Source organism: Cebus imitator, unplaced genomic scaffold (genome assembly GCF_001604975.1).
Source record: "Cebus imitator isolate Cc_AM_T3 unplaced genomic scaffold, Cebus_imitator-1.0 Scaffold92, whole genome shotgun sequence".
Taxonomy (NCBI): Eukaryota; Metazoa; Chordata; class Mammalia; order Primates; family Cebidae; genus Cebus; species Cebus imitator.
Genome location: NW_016107407.1, coordinates 8,042,888 through 8,063,623, shown reverse-complemented (window position 1 = coordinate 8,063,623; position 20,736 = coordinate 8,042,888). Strand labels below are relative to the sequence as shown.

The 20,736-nt window shown below is 36.2% G+C and overlaps 1 protein-coding gene across 5 annotated transcripts in view; it reads right to left on the bottom strand.

Annotated features, from left to right (window-relative positions):
- The window catches only part of MPP7 (membrane palmitoylated protein 7), a 241,838-nt gene that overhangs the window by 50,542 nt on the left and 170,560 nt on the right, over positions 1-20,736 (bottom strand). Inside the window, exons 7-14 of one of the 5 annotated variants that reach the window (XM_017535464.2) lie at positions 14,817-14,898; positions 14,179-14,264; positions 10,896-10,970; positions 10,491-10,687; positions 9,949-10,013; positions 1,587-1,607; positions 1,473-1,484; positions 123-164 (exon numbers count right to left, since the gene is read on the bottom strand). In XM_017535464.2, coding sequence (XP_017390953.1) covers positions 123-164; positions 1,473-1,484; positions 1,587-1,607; positions 9,949-10,013; positions 10,491-10,687; positions 10,896-10,970; positions 14,179-14,264; positions 14,817-14,898 — 580 coding nt within the window. The remainder of the gene's footprint in view (positions 1-122; positions 165-1,472; positions 1,485-1,586; positions 1,608-9,948; positions 10,014-10,490; positions 10,688-10,895; positions 10,971-14,178; positions 14,265-14,816; positions 14,899-20,736) is intronic. The other 4 variants (XM_017535465.2, XM_037740952.1, XM_037740951.1 and 1 more) reach the window with 4 other exon arrangements.

Genomic DNA, 20,736 nt, shown 5'->3' with positions numbered 1-20,736 from the left:
GCCACCCCCACCGAACCTCAGAGCATGCAAGTGCAAATGCGCTCATTTCAGATAAAACAAGGTAATGACTTCAAGAAAAGCAACAGAAAGAAAGAGATCCTCTTCCATGGCCAAGTGCTCACCTATATAGGTTCCACTGTTGTTACCAGCATAGTCAGCATCTTCTGGATGGAGTGCAAAAGCATACAGAACAAAAGCCAAGAAATAAAGCAGAACAGTTAGACGGCCAGCCGCAGATGCAAAAAATAAACCACTTAAAACAATTAGGTAAAGCACAGCATAGAACAGCCCTCGCAATGCCACTCTTAAACATAAAACAGTGTGTTTTATATTTAAGTTTAAAGTGATATTTTGAAATATCATGCAGGGTTTTTTTTCTTTTTTTTTTTAATTCCCCCAACTTTCTTCGATGGTTCTGATACAGTTCCAAGAAAAATTATACATGACTTCTCTGATATATATATATAAATATTTTTTGAGATGGAGTTTTGCTCTTGTCGCCCAGGCTGGATTACAATGGCACGATCTTGGCTCACTGCAACCTCCACCTCCAGAGTTCAAGTGATTCTCCTGACTCAGCTTCCTGAGTAGCTGGGATTACAGGCACACACCACCACACCCAGCTAATTTTTGTACTTTTAGTAGAGACAGGGTTTCGCCATGTTGACCGGCTGGTCTCAAACTCCTGACCTCAGGTGATCCACCTGTCTCAGCCTCCCAAAGTGCTGGGATTACAGGCATGAGCCACCACGCCCAGCCTATGTTTTCAAAGTTAAGAAAATGATGCCACCTGATCCCACAAAGTAAATTTATTTGTGTAAATCGACTTTTTGATAACAGGTAAAAATACAGCACTTATTTTGGCTCATTGGATTAGACAGAAAGGTAAAGATGAAAATATGTCCTTCCTATTGATAAGTAGAGATTTCATGTTGGGAAGTAACATGGGAATGATATTGCTTTTATAAAAAAAACTGATAAAAACATTTGTAAAGTAAGCAATGTGCTAGTATTTTGAAGTTAAATAAATACTGGGCTGTTTAAGTATCTTAAAAACTTTATTTAAGTAGTTGGGTACTTATTCTTTTAGGCCTCTTTTTTCTAGAACTAGCAGCATAGACTGCACAAAATTCAAATAATTGAGAAGATGCCCCTAGACCCTAAGTCAAAATAAGTCTGTCAATGTATTTGAATACTGTTTATTTCATTATATTTGAGACTACTGACAGAAGAAAAATATAATGTACTATTTCAGATTACATTCTATATTTCTGCTGCATAAAGAAAAAAAAAACCGTATATCTCTCTTTAAAACAAAGTCTAACCACAATTTTTGGTATTGTAATGTCAAGATGGAAGTTTAGAGGTACAACAGAGTATTTTTATAAGTTGCTTGCTATATTCCATTTAATCCCACATATATGCGCACTAAATAAAATTACTAGACTATGCAGGGTAACTTATACATGTACCTTTAATTTCCTCTGAGAAGCACAAAGAAAATGAGAAAGGAAATGATTACATGTGCAGAAAATACAATTAAAATAGGAAGATGTTGCACCCAAGGGAAAAAAAAATCCACCTACCACACTCAACTGTTTCCTCATCTTAGAAAAGCCAAAAGAAAAAACAAATGTATTTTAAATGTTTCAAAATTATCAGTCAACAAATAAACAGAATTTATGTAAAACTACATTTTAGGCTGCACTGCAAGTTTGTTTTAAAAAGAATGCATACACTTGAGTTGTCAAAACATAGTCCTTACATAGCTTATTAAATAACCAAATGGGAAAAATAACCAGAACATAAATCTTTAGCATTTTTTTCAAAATACTATCTTTAATAAGGGGATATTTATTTTCATAGAACGGTTTTTTTTTTTTTTTGTAAATCAATCTGTTCAATACTTAAAAGAAATTTCTTGACAAAAATAGTGGAAAGAAGAAAGGATTTTAGAAACAACAAATTTTGTCCTTAACATATCTAAATATCCTGTACATTTAACAATAACCTGACAATTATCAATGTAATTACACATATCAAATGAGTTATGCAGAATCATTTCTTTTCATTCTGTCTATATTATCTGATGAAAGGCATTTTAGAAAGTAATCCTAAACAGTTCCTAAATTACTAATAGGATAGCAATTTAAAAGTTAAATAGGGCTTCAAAGACTCGCTTTAAGTTAAGGGTGGAAAAGAACTGGCAATATTGCTGAGGCGAATCGAACTGTGAGTCAAGGTAAAACACATTTCACTACATGACCTCAGAGGAAACAGGAGTGATCAGAACAGTTCTCCTATCCCTTGTCCATCCAAGCTACAGAATAGTGGCCAAAGAAAACACTTCCAGAAAAGCGTATACCATGGTATTTTTATTTTCCAAATACCTATGGATCCTTAAGCTATGTTGGCTTGGTTTGACCAGTATTAGCAAACATCACAAGCAAATAATTATTATTCAGGCTCGTGTTTTGAATCACCAAGTTGTGACTTTATTTATGCTCATGTCTTAGTAGCTCTACCTGTCATGTGGATCTAAAACAAATTGTTAGAAAACAAAGAATAAACTATTTGATGTGGTTTATGCAAACAGCTAGGCATGATGGACATTGGATGGATCATTTTGAAATCTCATGTACTCCATCATAAAGTGGGTTGTTAAGCATAGAGTCTATTTTTTGATAGAACCAATAGGATAGATTGAATACTGCACCCTCAATTAAAGACTTAGCGCCATGGAAGTCAAATGATAAAAGCCGTATCATAAAAACCAACAAAAAATTAAAACACCAATGCCAATTCACAAGGAAATCTGTAATTTATATTACATATAGTATATATGTAATATTCTAATAAAATGTCATGAATACGCCGTATGAATTTGCAAAAGAATGTTTCTCTAAAATTTTTAAGTAGGAAGAGAATATTTTTTATATTACTGATACAATCCCACACATATATTCAGTAGCAAGTATCATGCTTAGTAAACATCCAATAAGAAAAGGAAAGGAACGGAATATCTTAGCAAGTTTGAACAAAGAGGAAAAAATATACAAAAGGTTGATCTCAGAAGAGCGTTGGCACAGTTGTGTGATTATTACTATATAGAAAGCACTGTTCTATGTACACTAAATGCACAAAATTATTTAATTCCCAAACAATCTATGAGGTCATTTTTTCAGATAGGAAAGAACCCTATAGTGAATTCTCATAATTTTATGTTGCTTTGACATCCATTGTGAATCTAGGCTTAACTTTCTCATATCAGAAACAGGGCTTAGTCACCTTTGACATAGCTTCAGCTCTCTGCCTCCTTCCAGTTGTTCAAGGCAGCCCATCCAGGAATCTGCCTCATACGACTGCCTGCTGGTGACCACTTTGCTATAGGACATAAAAATACAGCCTATTTGACTCTACACCCCACGTGGACCATGCAGATATGCTGCAGTGACCACCTCTCAGTCACAGCATAACTCCACGGAACTCATGCCTGCTTTCTTTACACCCACTAATTAGAACTCCCAGAAGGAAAACTTGCTTGGGTAATGCCCTGGACCCCAGTGAAGGTTTAGGCCCCCTCATCTCTCTTGCTCCCCACACACTGGTTGAATCTGTATCCCAGGCAGCTCCCCTCTTCTTGTTGGCCCTGTGAGGCATGCTGCCCTCCTGTCCAGGATCTGTAAGCAATACACTGCCTCTGCTATTTCACGCACTCCTGCTATTTCATGTTGCCTCCTCTGTGTCTCACCTACTGGACACGCCTGAATCTAAGGTTTTTCCTGGTCAGGACACTCCTAGAGAGTGAGTGACACAGGTCAGACAAGAGCCCCAAGATGTCTGTCAATATAATCAAGTCCCTGTGAGAGAGGATATCTGGTCACAAGTGGACACTTAGGCATTAGGCCTTCCACCAGGAGAAAGAAGTATCCCATGGAAGGCACCACTGCAGACAGCAATGGCCACCTCCCCAGCATCAGGGCAGGGCTAGAGTATATAGCCACTCCCTAGGGAGAGCTCAAGAACAAATCAGAAAGAAAAAAAAAATACAAACCACTTGTACATGTTAAAATTAGGATTTGGATCTATGCCATCTGGCTCGAGTCTTGAGTTTTTAATTCAATGCTATGCTAATCATGGCAAAACCATGTTTTGATTACTCAAGTCTCTCACTAGAAATGGGCAGGAGAGAGGTCGAGGGACATGATGTTTCTTCCAAGTTTCCTATCTACTTAGCATGACTTCCCACTACCCCATCAGCCCATCCCTCCCCAAAGCTTCAATATCCAAAGGGAGAGTCTCCCACTAGGAGTAGCTGGGGAGGGCCAGCTCCTCTCCCCAGTGTTATCAAGAGTCCACCATCTGCTATCTTCAAGCACATTAGAGCAGGAGAGGAAAGTCAGAAAAATCACAAAGGGGAGGCCAAGAAGGTCTCACAAAGATGAATGTAGCTGAGCACAGTGGCTCATGTCTATAATCCCAGAACTCTGGGAGGCCAGGGCAGGAGGATCACTTGAAGCTAGGAGTTTGCAATCAGCCTAAGCCACATAGCGAGATTCCATCTCTAGAGAAAATTTTAAAAATTAGCTGGGTGAGGTGGTGCACATCTGCAGTCCCAACCATTCAGGAGGCTGAGACAAGATGATTGCTTGAGTCCAGGACTTTGAAGCTGCAGTCAGCTATGATGGTGCCACTGCACTCAAGCCTGGATGACAGGGTGAGAGCCTGTCTCAAAAAAGAAAAACTTTTTTTTAAGAGAGAGATAAACATACTGTCTTCAGAGAATGGAATAGAAAGGTTGTTGTGAAAAGCAAGTGGTGAGCCCTGCACAGCGGACAGTAGTAAATGTCCCATTCCACTGGATGTCACTCTGCAAGGCACATGTGTGACACTCTTTGACAAGTGGAGAAACTGTGTCTAAACTAGTGTACTATTATTCACATGGGCAAATTACCATACTAAAAACCACTTTCCTAAATGTCTCACCCTCTACTGCAATCCCTCCTAAAAGTCTACAATAATCCACAACCACAGATCAGACCCCTAAGAGTTAACCAACGCTTTCTAACCTGCATGGCATTGGGTCTCCAGGACAAAATACAACAGACGATAGGGCTGAGAACCCTTCCTATGGGAAGACTAGAAGTATCTACCCTGAGAGTGTTTCAGAAGCAACATCTTCAGGCATACCAGGAGAACACAGTTCACTGAGATTAAGCATGAGCAGTAACAATGAGAAAGTTCTGAACCTCAACCACCTAGTGATGTAAGTGACTGGATGTGAAATTTACAACTTAGTCCATCTACACCTCTTTCCACACAAACTCTGAACTCTGGCATCTTCCAAATAGTATTAGTATTAGGGAAAAAAATACATTAGGTATTTTTTAAAATCCCATGTGTTTCTGTTTATACAAGACCCCACCAATATTAAGAAAATATTTGACAATGTTTTAGACATACAAATTTCATGTAACGGCATAAGCAACGTATTTGTTTTTGAATTAACTTTATGTGTGAAAGCGACAAATAAAATTACTTAAGAATCCAGGAAGAAGGAGCTTATTCAACTTGAAGAGCTTTATTACAATGACTTGTAGCGTCCTGTGATATATTATTTTTAACTGTTGGACCTTCCAAACTATTGGTACCATGTGCAGTAAATTAGTTTTTTTACTCAGTATTTAAATACATTTGTTGCCTATTGTGATTATCAACTGACAAATGCTTGTCTTCAAATAAACTAGGTTACACCTTGCTTAAATGGATACCCGTTGGCTTCAGTTAAATATTTTCTTTTGGCCAGATGTGATGGCTCACGCCTGTAATTCCAGCACTTTGGGAGGCTGAGGCAGGTGGATCACGAGGTCAGGAGTTTGAGACCAGCCTAACATGGTGAAAGCCTGTCTCTACTAAAAATACAAAAATTAGCCAGTCATGGTGGTGGACGCCTGTATTCCTAGCTACTCCGGAGGCTGAGGCAGGAGAATTGCTTGAATCCAGGAGGCAGAGGTTGCAGTGAGCCAAGATTGTGCCACTGCACTACAGCCTGGGTGACAGAGCAAGATTCTGTCTCAAAAAAACAAAAAATAAAAAAACAAATTCTTTTTACCTGCATAATAACAATCATAACCGGTTAAAACAAATTCTACAACAAAATATTTTGTGTTTTGCTTTCTAATCTTTAAATGGTTGAAAAATTATACATTTCTATTTGACTACAAAAATTCTTTAAGAGTTATTTTATAAAACAAAAATTTTGAATTAAGGCAGTTCAGTCAGCAATATTAGACACTTTTAGGTTCTTATGCTTTGATAACTACAAAAGGAAACAACACTATAAAAATTATGCTTGAATATTCTGTTGTAAAATATATTACATGGATAAGAGCTTTTTCTTGCTCCTTTCTGAAGACGATATATACTGGATTTAAATATTTAACATAAATTACATCCTATTGAAGTTAAAGTTAAATTAATTTTATGTCATTAGGAAGACAATTCTTAACTCATAGTTAGATTTCAATAGAAAAGAAACAATACCTTAAAAAAATTCATATTTCTTTCTTAACGGATAGGTAATATATGTAACCAAACTATGAAAAGAAGCTTTAGAAAGAAAATTAGAGTACTTCAAATTATATTGACACAAGAAATGCAAGCTGCCAAGTTTCTGTCAAGCAAAACTACTCCTACATGCTATCTGGGACATAAGATTCAGTTTTACTCATTTCCAGAACACTTAAGCTACATCTTTTACATAATAATCTAAAAGCTAGTCATCTAAAAGAAAATCTATCAGACTTCAAGGTCTGCATTACTAATACAAATCCATTATGTGGGAACCTATCATTAGATGATGGAGAGTGGGGAAACAAATTTCCATTACCAATATCTTTGTTGGATAAGCAATTCTTCCAAAAAATAGGAGGAGGAGAAAGAGGAGGACCCAAGTCCTTATACCCAGCTACTAAGACTTAGAAAGATTTTAGGTTTAAGAGTTCATGTTTTAGTTTTCAGGAATTTTTTATTTTAAGAGGTAATCTTTTTTTTTTTTTTTTTTGGTTTTTAAAACTTTTTTTTTTTTCTTGGTTGATATTAGATACACCAAGATTCTTAAGAGGAAGAAATAACCAAGCATCAAAGATGAATCTGACTTACACTTATGAATTTTGCATAAGGAGGTTAGTTTTAAAGCCTACAGCGCTTGTTATTATCATGGCTCCTGATTTTACTTACCTTGGAGCCAAGAACTAGAGCTGTAGCACAAATACAAATATGCAAAGATAATAAGATTGGGATGTGCCCTTTCTTGTTTACTTCTATGTTGATATTAACTGAAACCCTATAGTTCCAGAGCCATCTTCCATGAACTTTTCCTCCATGCAAACTTAAGTTATGGTGATACACTACAAATAAAATAAAGAGCAAAATAGAGAATAAGAAAAAGAGTAATACAAGCAATCACTTTGTGAAAAAAGTTAACTGGCTAATTTGGTAAATGTTATTACATGACTAGATTCATTAATTCAAATCTGATATTTACAATTTCATCCTAGGTTTTAAGTACACTTGTAAAAACTAGTGGAGAAAGTTTTTATCATTGTATTTTAAAAATAAATTTATAAACTTCTACGTGTTAGAATTATTATTCCTTTAAAAATTTTATATTAAATCAGAAACTTTTTAGAAAACCCTATTCTATTAATATTCAAAATCATAAAAACAAAAGATTTTATGCCAATTTGCCGTTTTTCTTCATAGCATTTTCCTATAATTCAGCAAAGGGCATGATAATGAAAGTTTCCATTTAATGTAAGTATTCTAAAACCCTAAGTACCAAATACTGAAATCCAGGAAGTAGTGAATCAGATGGCCTTTACAAGTTTTAGTTATGTAAAGAATCATCATCAAAACATAGGCTAAAGTGCTTTTAAATGCCATTTAAAATGTTCAGAATCAATACAATGATTTATGCATAATTTTTAACTTTATGTGAGACAATATGCAAGAAAATTTCAAGTAGAATTTCAATTCTTAATTTAATTGTCACAGAAATATATTGTCCCTCTGAACAAGGCCATGTTTGTTAGATGCTTATGCTTTAATAAGGATAATTTTGACCAGATTTATTTGAAAATAAATAACATATATAAAAACAAATAATGTGTCTCAGTTTGAATCAAAAGCTAGTTTAATAAAAAAGATAGAGAGAGAAGAAAGAAAGAGAGGAGGACCAGGAAACATTTCTGAATGGAATTCAAGAGGCAGAAACGGCAAAAAACCAAATTAGTCAAATGAGGACACTTCAGTAAAGATAAATGCTAGAATAAACATTTATCAGATGCAATATTAACATAAAAAAGAAATTATACAAATCAACAGACAAAATGACTGTTACAATTAATACTTCTACATACACACACACACACACACACACACACACACACACACACACACACACCTCACCTTCATATGCTATAGAGAAACCAGTTTGGAAGAGCTATTAAAAAGCAATGTATCCCTTTTGTATAGTTCTTTTAAAGAAACACATATACACTTATCAAAACTTTTGAATCAATGTAAATTCATAATAATATTAAACAGTAAATTTCTAAGTTGCCTAGGACTCAGAGATGATCCAGATTCAAGTATATTTATTTCATCTTTAAGTTATACATATCTTATCCCACATATTCCAAATATATTAGAAATGTATAAGCCCCCTATTTAAAAATCCCTTTAAAAGCAAGTCAGGTGGATACGTCAAAACTCCTTTCTGTTGGTAAGTTGGCTAGTGAAAAGTCACCACGCTTACGAACAACGCGATGTTCTGAAAAGTCATCACGCTTACGAACAATGCCATGTTCTGAAAAGTCACCACGCTTACGAACAACGCGATGTTCTCACGAAAGCTTTAAGCTTTCTGATGTCAGAAGATGTGCAGCATTCTGTGACAAGGGTTTTTTCCCTTGTGCCCAGGTTTAACGTAGCAAGAACAAGCAGGCTTTTGAATCAGTGCTCCACTTTAAGCATTTGCCTGCTTGTGAGATTTATACTCAACTACAGTTTGGCTCCCTTCTAATGCGATTCCTGGGCTATATGCTTCTGCAAACTGACAGAAATCACAGGAGATGTGAAAAATGCAACAATACTAAAAACAGATGTTGGTGTAAAATTCCAGGGCCATTTACTTGGTCATTTCACTGTTTAATGTACTTCTATGCTGAAAACAAAGGGCTCGTTTTTTCCTCTTAAAATACCTAGAACCATGAAATATCTAGAGGAGGTGAAATAGGAAATTTATGGGATGAAGACTTGAGGAGGTGGGTGGTGGGAAGTAAAGAAAAGCTGACAGAAGGTTAGGTTGAAAGAAGAAAAAAAGTGCTTAAATCCACACTATGTTTTTCAGTAGTCATAGAGTGGCCATCCTTCGTCCTTCTCTCATTGTTTTAAATCTAGTCCAGTGATAACTCCAAATGGATAGGCTACAGGTCGGAATGATCTGGGGATGAGACAGGAATTAAGAACAATTGGTCTTGAGCATAGTTGCTTTTGTGCCAAAGAAAATGGTAGATTTTGTTTCTCCCTAATATTTACCAAGAAATACCTAACCCAAACCTCCTGTCTGAAAAAATAAAAGAGCTGCATTTTAGGTGACATTTAATAAAATACCTACATTTGGAAGTCAAAGAGAGGAGTAATAGCAGTTACTTTCTTAAAGAGTGAGTCATGGATTTATTATTAACAACCTCAACCACCCTTTTCTTCAAAAGATTCACATTAATATTCCAAATATGAATCTATTTGTTTATTCCTGAGAAATGATTATCCCAAAGTTATTGCTAGGGTAATATAGGAAACTTTGTTCTGCCATGAGCACCTGCTTTAATAGTAAAAAAGAAACAGCAGGGTTTGGTTACTCTATATTCTTATTAACAAACTTACATGACTTCCTGTTGGAAACTTTAAGGGGCTGAACCAATATTTCTGGTCGTCTCAGAGCCAGTCTCCTGGGAGAAAGAAGTCAACATGCCCATCAATTTTCAGCAGAGGTCCAAGGTGAATACAACTTCAAAATATTTAGTTTTAAGAAAAAAACTAAAGGTTAGATAAAAAATGAATGCAATGCAATCTATTCAAATTAAGAAACAAATCGTCCACTTTCACATTTTTGTAAATTATCTTCCCTCCCTCCAAAACCAATGGTCTTTTTTTTTTCCACCTTTCACATCAACATGGTTTCAAGATATTAATGTGCTATTTTCCATTTGCTTCATAACAAAAAATCTAATATGACCCGGTACTGTCATATTATTTTTGGTCATTCATCATACTTAGTTAGACAAAACAGAAATCCAAACCCAAGGGATAAAAAATTCTAAGGCAAGGTTTTATAGCATATTTTATCATATCAATGCTAGAATGATATTTTGCAGAGAACAAAAGGTCCGCTGGAGAAAAGCCATTATTATGTACCAGTAGCTCACCTTTCCTGGAAATGCTTTGAGGGGATCAAGCCTGCCCTGGGATTGGCATCACCTTCGTGTTTTGCTTGCCACCAAGTTGCATCATCTTGGCTCATAATCTGAAGAATATCTCCCTTTTTGAAAGAAAGCCCAGCTTCCTTACATGGAATTGCCTTATCCTCATTAGGATTATAGTCAAAGAGGGCTTTGATAAACATCTGGAAGAAAAGTTTCACTGAAGATGAATAAAGATAAAAAATATACAAGAAATGCCCTATATTCTCCTAACTCTGATTCAAAACATAATAATTTTAAAACTAGAATATTAAAAGAACTGCGTTGTGACAAAGTGGATATGTGTTTGATGGAAAAACACGACTTCCCTCCCACACACACACCCAAAAAATATTTTTAAGCAATGATTACCTTGCCTTCTTTTGATGGCGTCTCCTCTTTGATGCCGGGTATAATCTTAAACGTAATTGCTCCCTGAGACTGAGCCTGGTATCAGATGAAAGAAAGAGTTATAAGAAAACCAGAGCCAAGGAAAAATAAGGTAAAATAGGTAGAAACTGAAATGCATCTGAAAATTTACAAGCTTGAGGTTTCTACTCTTAGATAGACTAAATGGAGGAAACAGTTTTTGTAGAAATTCCTGTAATGTGAGAAAGAAAGCTCTGAAGTTTGTAGAGTAAGTTAAAAAACATTAACTCCTAAATCCACTTTAACTTCCTGTGTACTTTCAAACTGTCACTAAATAGATTCTCATCCAAGTTTCCTCAAAATAGAAACACACAAAATATGCACAGCACCTTAAATAAACACGGAATTAAATGACTAGAATAGATCATGTATAAAGGGCCGAGTGCAGTGGCTCATGCCTGTAATCCCAGCACTTTGGGAGACCAAGGTTGCAGGATCACCTGAGTACAGGAGTTCGAGACTATTCCAGGAAATACGGCAAAACCCCAATCTCTACCAAAAAAAAGTAAAAATTAGCAGAGTGTGGTGATGAGGCTAAGGTCTCTTGAGTCCAAGAGTTCAAGGCTGCAGTGAGCTGTGATTGCACAACTGCACTCCAGTCTAGGCGACAGAGCAAGACGCTCTCTTAAAAAAAAAAAAAAGGGAATAATGTACAGCATGGTACAGGCAGTTACATTTAAGTGTCAGCATCCATGTTTTGGGGAACAAAACACCTATATTGTTCAATAGTGTGGTTATAAAACACATTATTCAATTAGTGGCAATGCCTATCAGAAAAAAACAATAAAGAACATTTATATCTATTGTATTCTGGTGAGTAAAATGGAGAGATTCATTGCAAGACGAAATGATTATCTAGTCTAACTTCATTAAAGCAAGTACCAGCACCCACAAACTTTTGTTATCTCAGACAAGATCTCTCTTTAAATATACTCTCATGTCATTTTCTGTTTCTCTCTTTTCAGCATTTACTGTAGCCATATTTAATTATTTATGCAATTATTTCTTAAGATATGTTACTCCTGCCAAATTGTATGCGCCACAAAAACACTAAATACTTGGCACATTTGAAAGATATGTACTGTCTGTCAATTTCCATGGTAGAAATACTTTCACTATAGCCAATTTCGATTCACCAGCATGAAGTTGCTGAAAGCTGAATTGGGAAATGGTGCATGCAGTCAGCTTTGGCAACCCTTAAGAAGGCAGCTCTAGTGCAACACAGTAACTTAGGTAAAATGGGTTTCTGTATACATGAATAACAGAATATAAAGGGTTGATTTATTTCGAAATAGCAATATCATTGCTATTGCTTATCGTAAAAGTCACTCACATATCTTATTAAGTATTCTTATACTGTAATACTGAATTGCATTGGTAGAGAGAAAACAAAAGTCTTCTCTATAATCTCCTCTTATTTTTCTAGTTTTTATATTTGGTTTTTTTTTAAATGGATCTATGGTCCTTATAACAGTGTCATTTATAAAGAACTCAATCTATGTGAGCAATTGTTATTATTATTACTGCTAAGCCATATAGGTCTATCTCTCATTGTGATTGCCTCACAATAACCTAGCATATAGATGAATGATTACCTGATCAATGCAACTATCTTGGTAGTTTCCAAATGTTTTTAAAATATTTTGTTTATACACATTTACCAAATTATTGCTTGAGGATTAATTTCCAACAGTTGAATTTCTTGATTAAAGGGTATGCACATTTAAAATTTTGATAGTTTCAGATCTCAAAATGTTCTACTAATAATTTATTCCATCCCCAAATCATTAAACATATCTATTTTCCTATACCCTGACCGACTCTAAGCATCATCAAGCTTTCCAACCTCAAGTAACCCGATGCTTTCCAGATATCTATGTTTTCTTTTGTAAAGTATTTGTCCAAATGCTCTCCTGATTTTTCTGTAAATGTTTTTCTTATTGATTTTTATCATCTCCCTCTATACTGAAATAATTACCCTTTTATTATATATATAGAAAATATTTTTCCTACAATCTCATTTGTCTTTTATGTTTCTTTATGGCACCTTTTTTCTGCAAAGAAAGTTTTGAATTTGAGTAGACACATCTGTTATTTTTCTATTTGATTTTCATATCAAGGTTAAAAAGTCTTTTTCTAGCTTGTAATTATAAAACTTGTATATTACATTTTACTGTGCAATTTTCGTGATAATTTTGCACTTAAGTATTTAATTTGACGGGAATTTATTTTTATGTATTGTGTAAAACAAAAATTGACCTTATTGTTTTCTGAGTCATTAACCTCATACCATTTATGAAATGGTTCCACTGTCTTCCCACCGATTTAACATACCACCTTAACCATATACTAAATTTTCATTTATATAGAGATCTGTTTTGAGACACACTCAAACCTCTTGTAGTTGCTATAGGTTTCCAGTACGTTTTCATATATAAAAGAGTTTCCCTTCCTTTTATCTCACAAATGAACCTTAGAATTAATACTGCCAAGGCCTAAAATAATTTTATTCAAATGTTAGATTTCAAAAGACATCTAAATTAGTTTGACTAATTTGTATTGCTATGATCCATAGCCTAGAATATGGTGGTGTCAATGGGAGGAGGAGAAAGATAAATGCATCACCAACCACAGGGTAGATGCCATCTGTTAAGTCAGACTCAGGACAGGCACTAAGCTTTTTTTTGTTTGTTTGTTTGTTTGAGACCCAGGCTGGAGTGCAGTGGCTTGATCTCAACTCACTGCAACCTCCATCTCCCAGGTTCAAGCAATTCTCCTGCCTCAGCGTCTGAAATAGCTGGGACTACAGGCACCCACCACCATGTGCAGCTAATTTTTTTTTGTTGTTGCTCCTTTAGTAGAGACAGGTTTCACCATGTTGGCCAGGCTGGTCTTGAACTACTGATCTCAAAGTGCTGTGATTGGGATTACAGGCATAAACCACTATACTCAGCCCTAAAACTCTTTACATATACTGCCTCATTTAATCCTCAAAACACTCCAGATGGATAGTTACCTCTTATTCCCATTTTGTAAATGAAAACACTGAGGGATGAACAGATTAAGGTATTTTCCAAGGACACACAGGGATTAAGTGATGGAGCTGGGGTTCGAACCATGCACTGCTTAATCCAAATCCTGTATATGTCAAACCAAGTCTAAAAGTCTGAAATATACTGATTCAATTTTATTTTTATTGCACCTTTAAAAGGAATTTACAGCTTACCAAAATCTGTATTATTTCCTCAGGACTTTTATCCTTAACTGGTATCCCATTCACTTCCCTAAGTTCATCACCAACGTGAATAAGACCTGAGAAATAGGAGATTTGGTAAATTAGCAGTGTTACCCACAACAGAAACTGTAATTTGCAGTTGTTTCCATAACTAAAGCATTGTCAGGTGCGCTTAATACACTTAACGATTGGAAAGGAGACCTTCACATGTCTCAGGTTTCAGCCTCTATGCCTCTCCACAGCAGTGACGCAAAGATCACAACATAGTAATGCTGGACAAGAAATGGTAGCAGCAGCTTGGTCTTTGTCTAGAAGTGCACATCACTGATATCTGATAAACAACTTTTATTTATCTTAAAGGCTACATGCTCTTAGCAGTACTTTTCAATTGAGAAACACAGAAACAAGTTTTAATATAGCTTTGGATGCTTGTGTACAAGAAGACCAGAGAGTAATATTTATCTATCATTTATTTAAATAGGCTCTCACATTTCAACACAGAGAACAATATCATATTACTTGTTTTGCTGTATTAGATCCAAAGATGATCATCCTCTTAGTTATCTATTGGAAATGCTACACACAAAATATGTGACTTGTCTGTATTCCGTTAACATTTAAAGTCTCACCACTTCTATCTGCAGCTCCTCCTCTCATGATTCTGGCCACAATGATCGCCCCAGTCTGCTCATCCTTCTTAATTGTAGCTCCCTTTTAAGACAAAAGCAAAAGCATTTGTGGGTAAATGTGTGTACTGGGTGTTAGAAAAAGGGAGGAAATAAGGACATTCATCTGAAAAAAGGGAAAACAACTACAAAAAAAATAAATGAGGCAGGAAGAATAGACATCACGCCATTTGGCTTATAATATCTATTCTCATGACTAGATAGAGGAAATTCTATCTACACAGCATCTAAGGGTTTCAGCCCAATTTAAAGATTTTTGAAATCTTCGACCTCTTCAAAATTGGGTAAAATAAATGTATCTTCTCTCCATTATAAAAATACCTTGTATTTGAATGCTGTTTGGTTTTTACTCTTTTAAAGAACTTCATTTTATCCTTAGAGTATCCCATCAAGAAAGTGGAATAGTGATAATTACACTAATAGACAAAAGATTCTATATGTTAGAAAACTAAAACCCAGGTCATTTGACTTTCAGTCAGTTCAGTGATCCTTCTATCACACTCAGTTACCAAAGTTTAAAAAAAAAAAAAAAAAAAACAGGCCAGGCACAGTGGCTCAAGCTTGTAACCTCAGCACTTTGGGAAACTGAGACAGGCAGATCACCTGAAATCAGGAGTTTGAGACCAGCCTTGTCAACATTGTGAAACCCTGTCTCTACTAAAAACATGAATTAGCCAGGCATGGTGGCAGATGCCTGCAATGCCAGCTACTAGGGAGGCTGAGACAGCAGAATCCCTTGAACTGGGAGGCAGAGATTGCTGTGAACTGAGATCATGCCATTGCACTCTTGCCTGGGTGACAGAGTAAGATTCCATCTCAAAAAAAAAAAAAAAAAAAAAAAAATGGTGATAATTGTAAAGAAAAAGAAAAAAGTTAAAACCCAGAAATTAGTCATATTTGTTGCCTAAGTCTAAGACAAAGGATTAGAAGAAAGAGCTCTTACTCCATGGTTTTAGTGAACTAGGATTGTACCTAGTACAAACAGAACTAAGTACTGGCATAAGATTAGGAAACAATCTCAAAAAGAAGCCAAAAATTCTTCACTTACAGATACTCAGAAGCAAATTAACTGCTGCTTTGTAAGAACGACAGGCACAAGTGGTTACTTTGAAAGCCTTTCCATGACTTTCCTTTTAAGAATCTGGCATTGGTTTTGTAAAGCCATCCAACATTGCATAACACTGCTAAAAAGGTATGCTTTTCAGTGGTGGCAGAATTCATCCCAAAGAAGTGGAATTTTTCTCAAGTTTGTCAGTAAACACATTTATATCATCATTAAAGAACAGATATGTAAACAAAGTAATAGTCCATCTGTAATAAGTATCTTTATATGAAACTATCAAATACATAGCTAATAATAGTAAAAAAATCAAAGAATTAAATGACAGGCATTTTGCAGCATTTTCCATCACCTATGCATGCATTCAAAGCCAAAGGCTTGAATGAACATCTCTCCATGGTCATAAACCTTAGACTCACCAATTATTGGTACTTTCTGCTTTTATTTCAATTTCTAACTTGTTGCTAAAACTACTGGAAATGTAATATTCTCAATATAATTAATTAGTTTGATTAGATCAACTTTCATTTTCCTTAATAATATGTCTCAAATTTTCCCACCAAATATGACCAATGGCAGAAAAGCCTAGTAATCTAACTCTACTTATCCATAGTTTCTGGATGAGAAATTGAATATCAAATGACCATAATTTGTCTAAGATCAGACAACTAGTATATGGAAAATTCAGGACTTGTTTATGGCAATCTGACCAGCGACACTGAACATTCATCTTAATCATCATCCAACATGGCTTAACCTCTATCTTCCCATAACCTTGCATTCATAAGTTCATTCTGTCCATGAGTTCATTACTTTTGTGGGAAATTGCATGCCACATTCCCACATTAAGTGTTAAAAATGGTTTTGAGGCTTCAAAGGCTATAAGAAGATCTGTAGCTGCCATTCACTCCTCTGGAAACATCTCACTGCCATGTAAAAATCATGACCACGGCTATGCCATGAGGAAGCCCAAGCTAGCCAAGTGAAGATGTCACTTAGAGAAAGAGATACTTGGCCAGCCCCCAACCTTCCAGCTCCAAGCCCAGGTAACAGTTGTGTAAATGAAAGAGCCCTCAGTTGACTCTGGCCACCACCATCTGACTGTATGCATGAGGAACTCCAAGTGAGAACTTCCCAGCTGAGCTCATCAACCCCCAAAATAATATTGTTTTAGATACAACATACAAGAGTGGTTTGTAATACAGAATTAGTTAAGTGGAACCAATCTCTGTCCACTGTGGATTTTGATGTTTTTCAGTATAGGGCTATTTTGTTTGTTGTGCTTAATGCTCACCCCTTGGGTTTCTTCTGTATTCAATGAGGGCTTACAATAAGCTGAGGAAAAAATGTCTGTTTTCTCATCCTAATGGGGGAGACAAGACAATAAACAAGAGAGGGAATAATTGCATACATTTTACAGTGGTAGATTAGCCTGTTTTCACACTGCTGATAAAGACATACCCAAGACTGGGCAATTTACAAAAGAAAGAGGTTTAATGGACTTACAGTTCCATGTGGCTGGGGAGGCCTCACAATCATGGTGGAAGGCAAGGAGGAGCAAGTTACATCTTACATGGAAGGCAGCAGGTAAATATAAAATTTGTGCAGGGAAACTCCCAGTTTTGAAACCATCAGATCTTGTGAGACTTATTCACTATCACGAGAACAGCATAGGAAAGACCTGTCCCCATGATTCAGTTATCTCCCACTAGGTCCCTCCCACAACACACGGTTATTATGGGAGCTATAAGATGATGTTTGGGTGGGGACACAGAGCCAAACCATATCAGGTGGTAAATACTGTAGGGGTGTGAGGGGATGTAGGGCAGGAAATAGAAGACCAGGATGCCAGGGCAGGTGGGGGAAAGACAATGAGAAGACACAGGACTCACTGGGAACATGACATCTGAGTGAACATAGACTGGACAAAGGCGAAAAAGTTAGCCAATGGGAAGGAACAGAAGACACAGCCAATGCAAGGTGCCAAGGGGGCCGTGAATGAAATGCTCAAGGGAGAGCAAGGCAGCCAGTGTGGTTGGAGCCCAGTAGAAGAGGGGCAGCAAGAAGAGAAGAGGTCAAAGGTAGAAGGGAGTCAGCTATGTGCTTTCCGTGCTTTACGAGTCACTGTGAGGATGCTGGGCTTTACTCTGAATGAAAAAGAGGAAACATGCAAGGTTGTGAACAGCAGGAAGGACACAATCTAGAGGGACCACTCCACCTACTGTGTTAAGAGTTGAAGGATGGTAAGTACTACAGCAATGAAATTAATGAGAGGTTAACGCATGTTAGGAATTCCTTATCTGAAACGCTTAGATGATTCAGATTCCATATTTTTTCAGATTTGGGCACATTTGCATTCTTATCGGTTGAACATCCCAAATCCAAGAATATGAAATCCAAAAAGCTCCAATGACCATATCCTTGGGGCTTGTGTCTGCACTCAAAATGTTTCACATTTTGGCACATTTTGGATTTCAGATCTTCAGATTTGGGATGCTCACTCTGCACAATAATTCAAGGGAATGATGATGGTGGCACAGATCTGACTGGCAGGAGTAGAGGTGATGAAAAGGAATCTGGATATATTATTGGTAGAGTCAAAAAGGATTTCCCAATGGATTGTCTCTGGAATGCAAAAGAAAGGGAGGGATTAAAGACAGGCTCAATGTCTTTTGGCTGAGCAGCTGGAAGGATGGAATTGCCATCAACTAAAAGGGGTTAAGACAAGGCTAGAACTGATTTGGGGACAAAGATCAGCAGTTTATTTTTAGATATATGAAAATTGAGATGTCTATTAGACCTCCAAATGGAGATAATGAATAGACAGATGGATATATGAATTTAAGGATTAGAAGAAAGAACTGGAAGAGAAATAAATAACCTTGGGAGTCTCCGGCACATAGAAGCTTTTTAAAGCCATAGGCAGGATAAAATCACTTCTGGAATGTGTAGATAAAGCAAAGCAATCTGATGTGTAAGGGTCTCATTATAGACAGAGATAAGTGCCCTAATAGAGTGTTCTTGTATCCCCTGACTCTACTTTGCTTGGAGGGTAAACTACAGACCTGAAGAACAATCTCCCACTTTCTACATAGTACTACCGCTTGAATCAATCTTCATTTTGAACCCTTCATTCTTAAAGACTTCTATTTCCACATTGCATTCCAAACCTCTCTTACCACAATTGCTTGATGTATTCCCAGTGCAACATATTTGCATGAAAATATGATCAAATCTCAAAAACACAGAGCACATTACATGTGATACTGTAAGTCATCAATCCTATGCCATAGTCTGCAAATGTAAAATAAATTAAAATTGGATCTAATGTGATAAAACTGACATATTTTCCTACATAATTATTTTGAATTTATTCTGTGTGATTTTGGTTTAAAAATTGAGCATGGAAAATTTCAAGTTAGATTGAAAAAATAAATTCTGGTTAGATTTTTGTTAATTATTATTTCTGTAAAATGTTTTATAAAAGGGACTGCTTACTGAGTTATCATAATTTCCTTACACACAAAAAAATTGATCTGTAGAATTGCTTGAACCCAGGAGGCAGAGGTTGCAATGAGCCAAGATCACACCACTGCACTCCAGCCTGGGCAACAGAGCAAGACTCCATCTCAAAAAAAAAGTTATCTAATTTATCTCCTATTAATTGCCAGTATTGCCAGGTCTCCTCAAGTAGGTGGCACAGTGAATTTCAGGCTGAGCCTTTGAAATAAGTGTTTTTAAAGTGTGATTTACCAAAAAACTTGCATCAAGAACATCTAAGACACTTTTTTCAAGGGATCTTGTCCCTCAAGTGATCACCCTTTTTCCTATCCATTATCTAATACCTACACGACCTGCGTTCACAGCCTGTTCTCCGAGGTAACCATTCTCTCCTTGATCAGATGCGATCTAGCTTTTATCTTTACCATTCTAATATTTACATAATGCTTGCATATTGCTTCAGAATTCATAAAGCATTCCAAACACATCATATCTTAGCTGATATCCAAAAATACTTGCAAAGAGGTATATTTCCTGATTTTCTGATAAGGAACCTGAGGCTGAGATGGTCAGGGGTTTTCTCTGTAGGATACAGCACAAAGTGACAGAATCCCAATTCCCACTTAGGTCATCCAAAGCAAGCTCAGTATTCATGACATCACATTATGGATCCCAATAAACAAAATTGCATTTTTAGATAATACTGGTAACCTAAACTTTAGTTGCCAAATGTTACAGCCTTTCTTCATGAAAAACTTGCCAAGCATTTCCTGAGCATCCACTTGTTAGAATTTTGTTTCAGCTTAGCTTCCCACACTTTGCCTACTTCTGATTCTCATTACTGGGACTCATTCTCCTAAAGATATCTTTGACTCTTAATCTTCTCTCTGTGTGTTTTTCATTTTGCTTTGACAGTCTTGTGGCTTCTCCAATAATCTCCCCAAACTAACAAATGTCATTTAACTGATGTTAAATAACAAATCTGTTGAAAGTATTTTCTATTTTTCTAGGTAGTTTATTTTTGGAACTTTAAATTTGTTCACACAATAATCTTACTTTACCTTAACAATAATTGCAAAGATAATACACTAATTATATATTTGAATAAGAAAAATTTCAAAACAAGTAATTCTATTCATTTGATTTCGTATTCCAATATTTAAAAATCGGCCGGGCGCGGTGGCTTACGGCTGTAATCCCAGCACTTTGGGAGGCCGAGGCGGGTGAATCACAAGGTCAAGAGATCGAGACCATCCCGGTCAACATGGTGAAATCCCGTCTCTACTAAAACTACAAAAAATT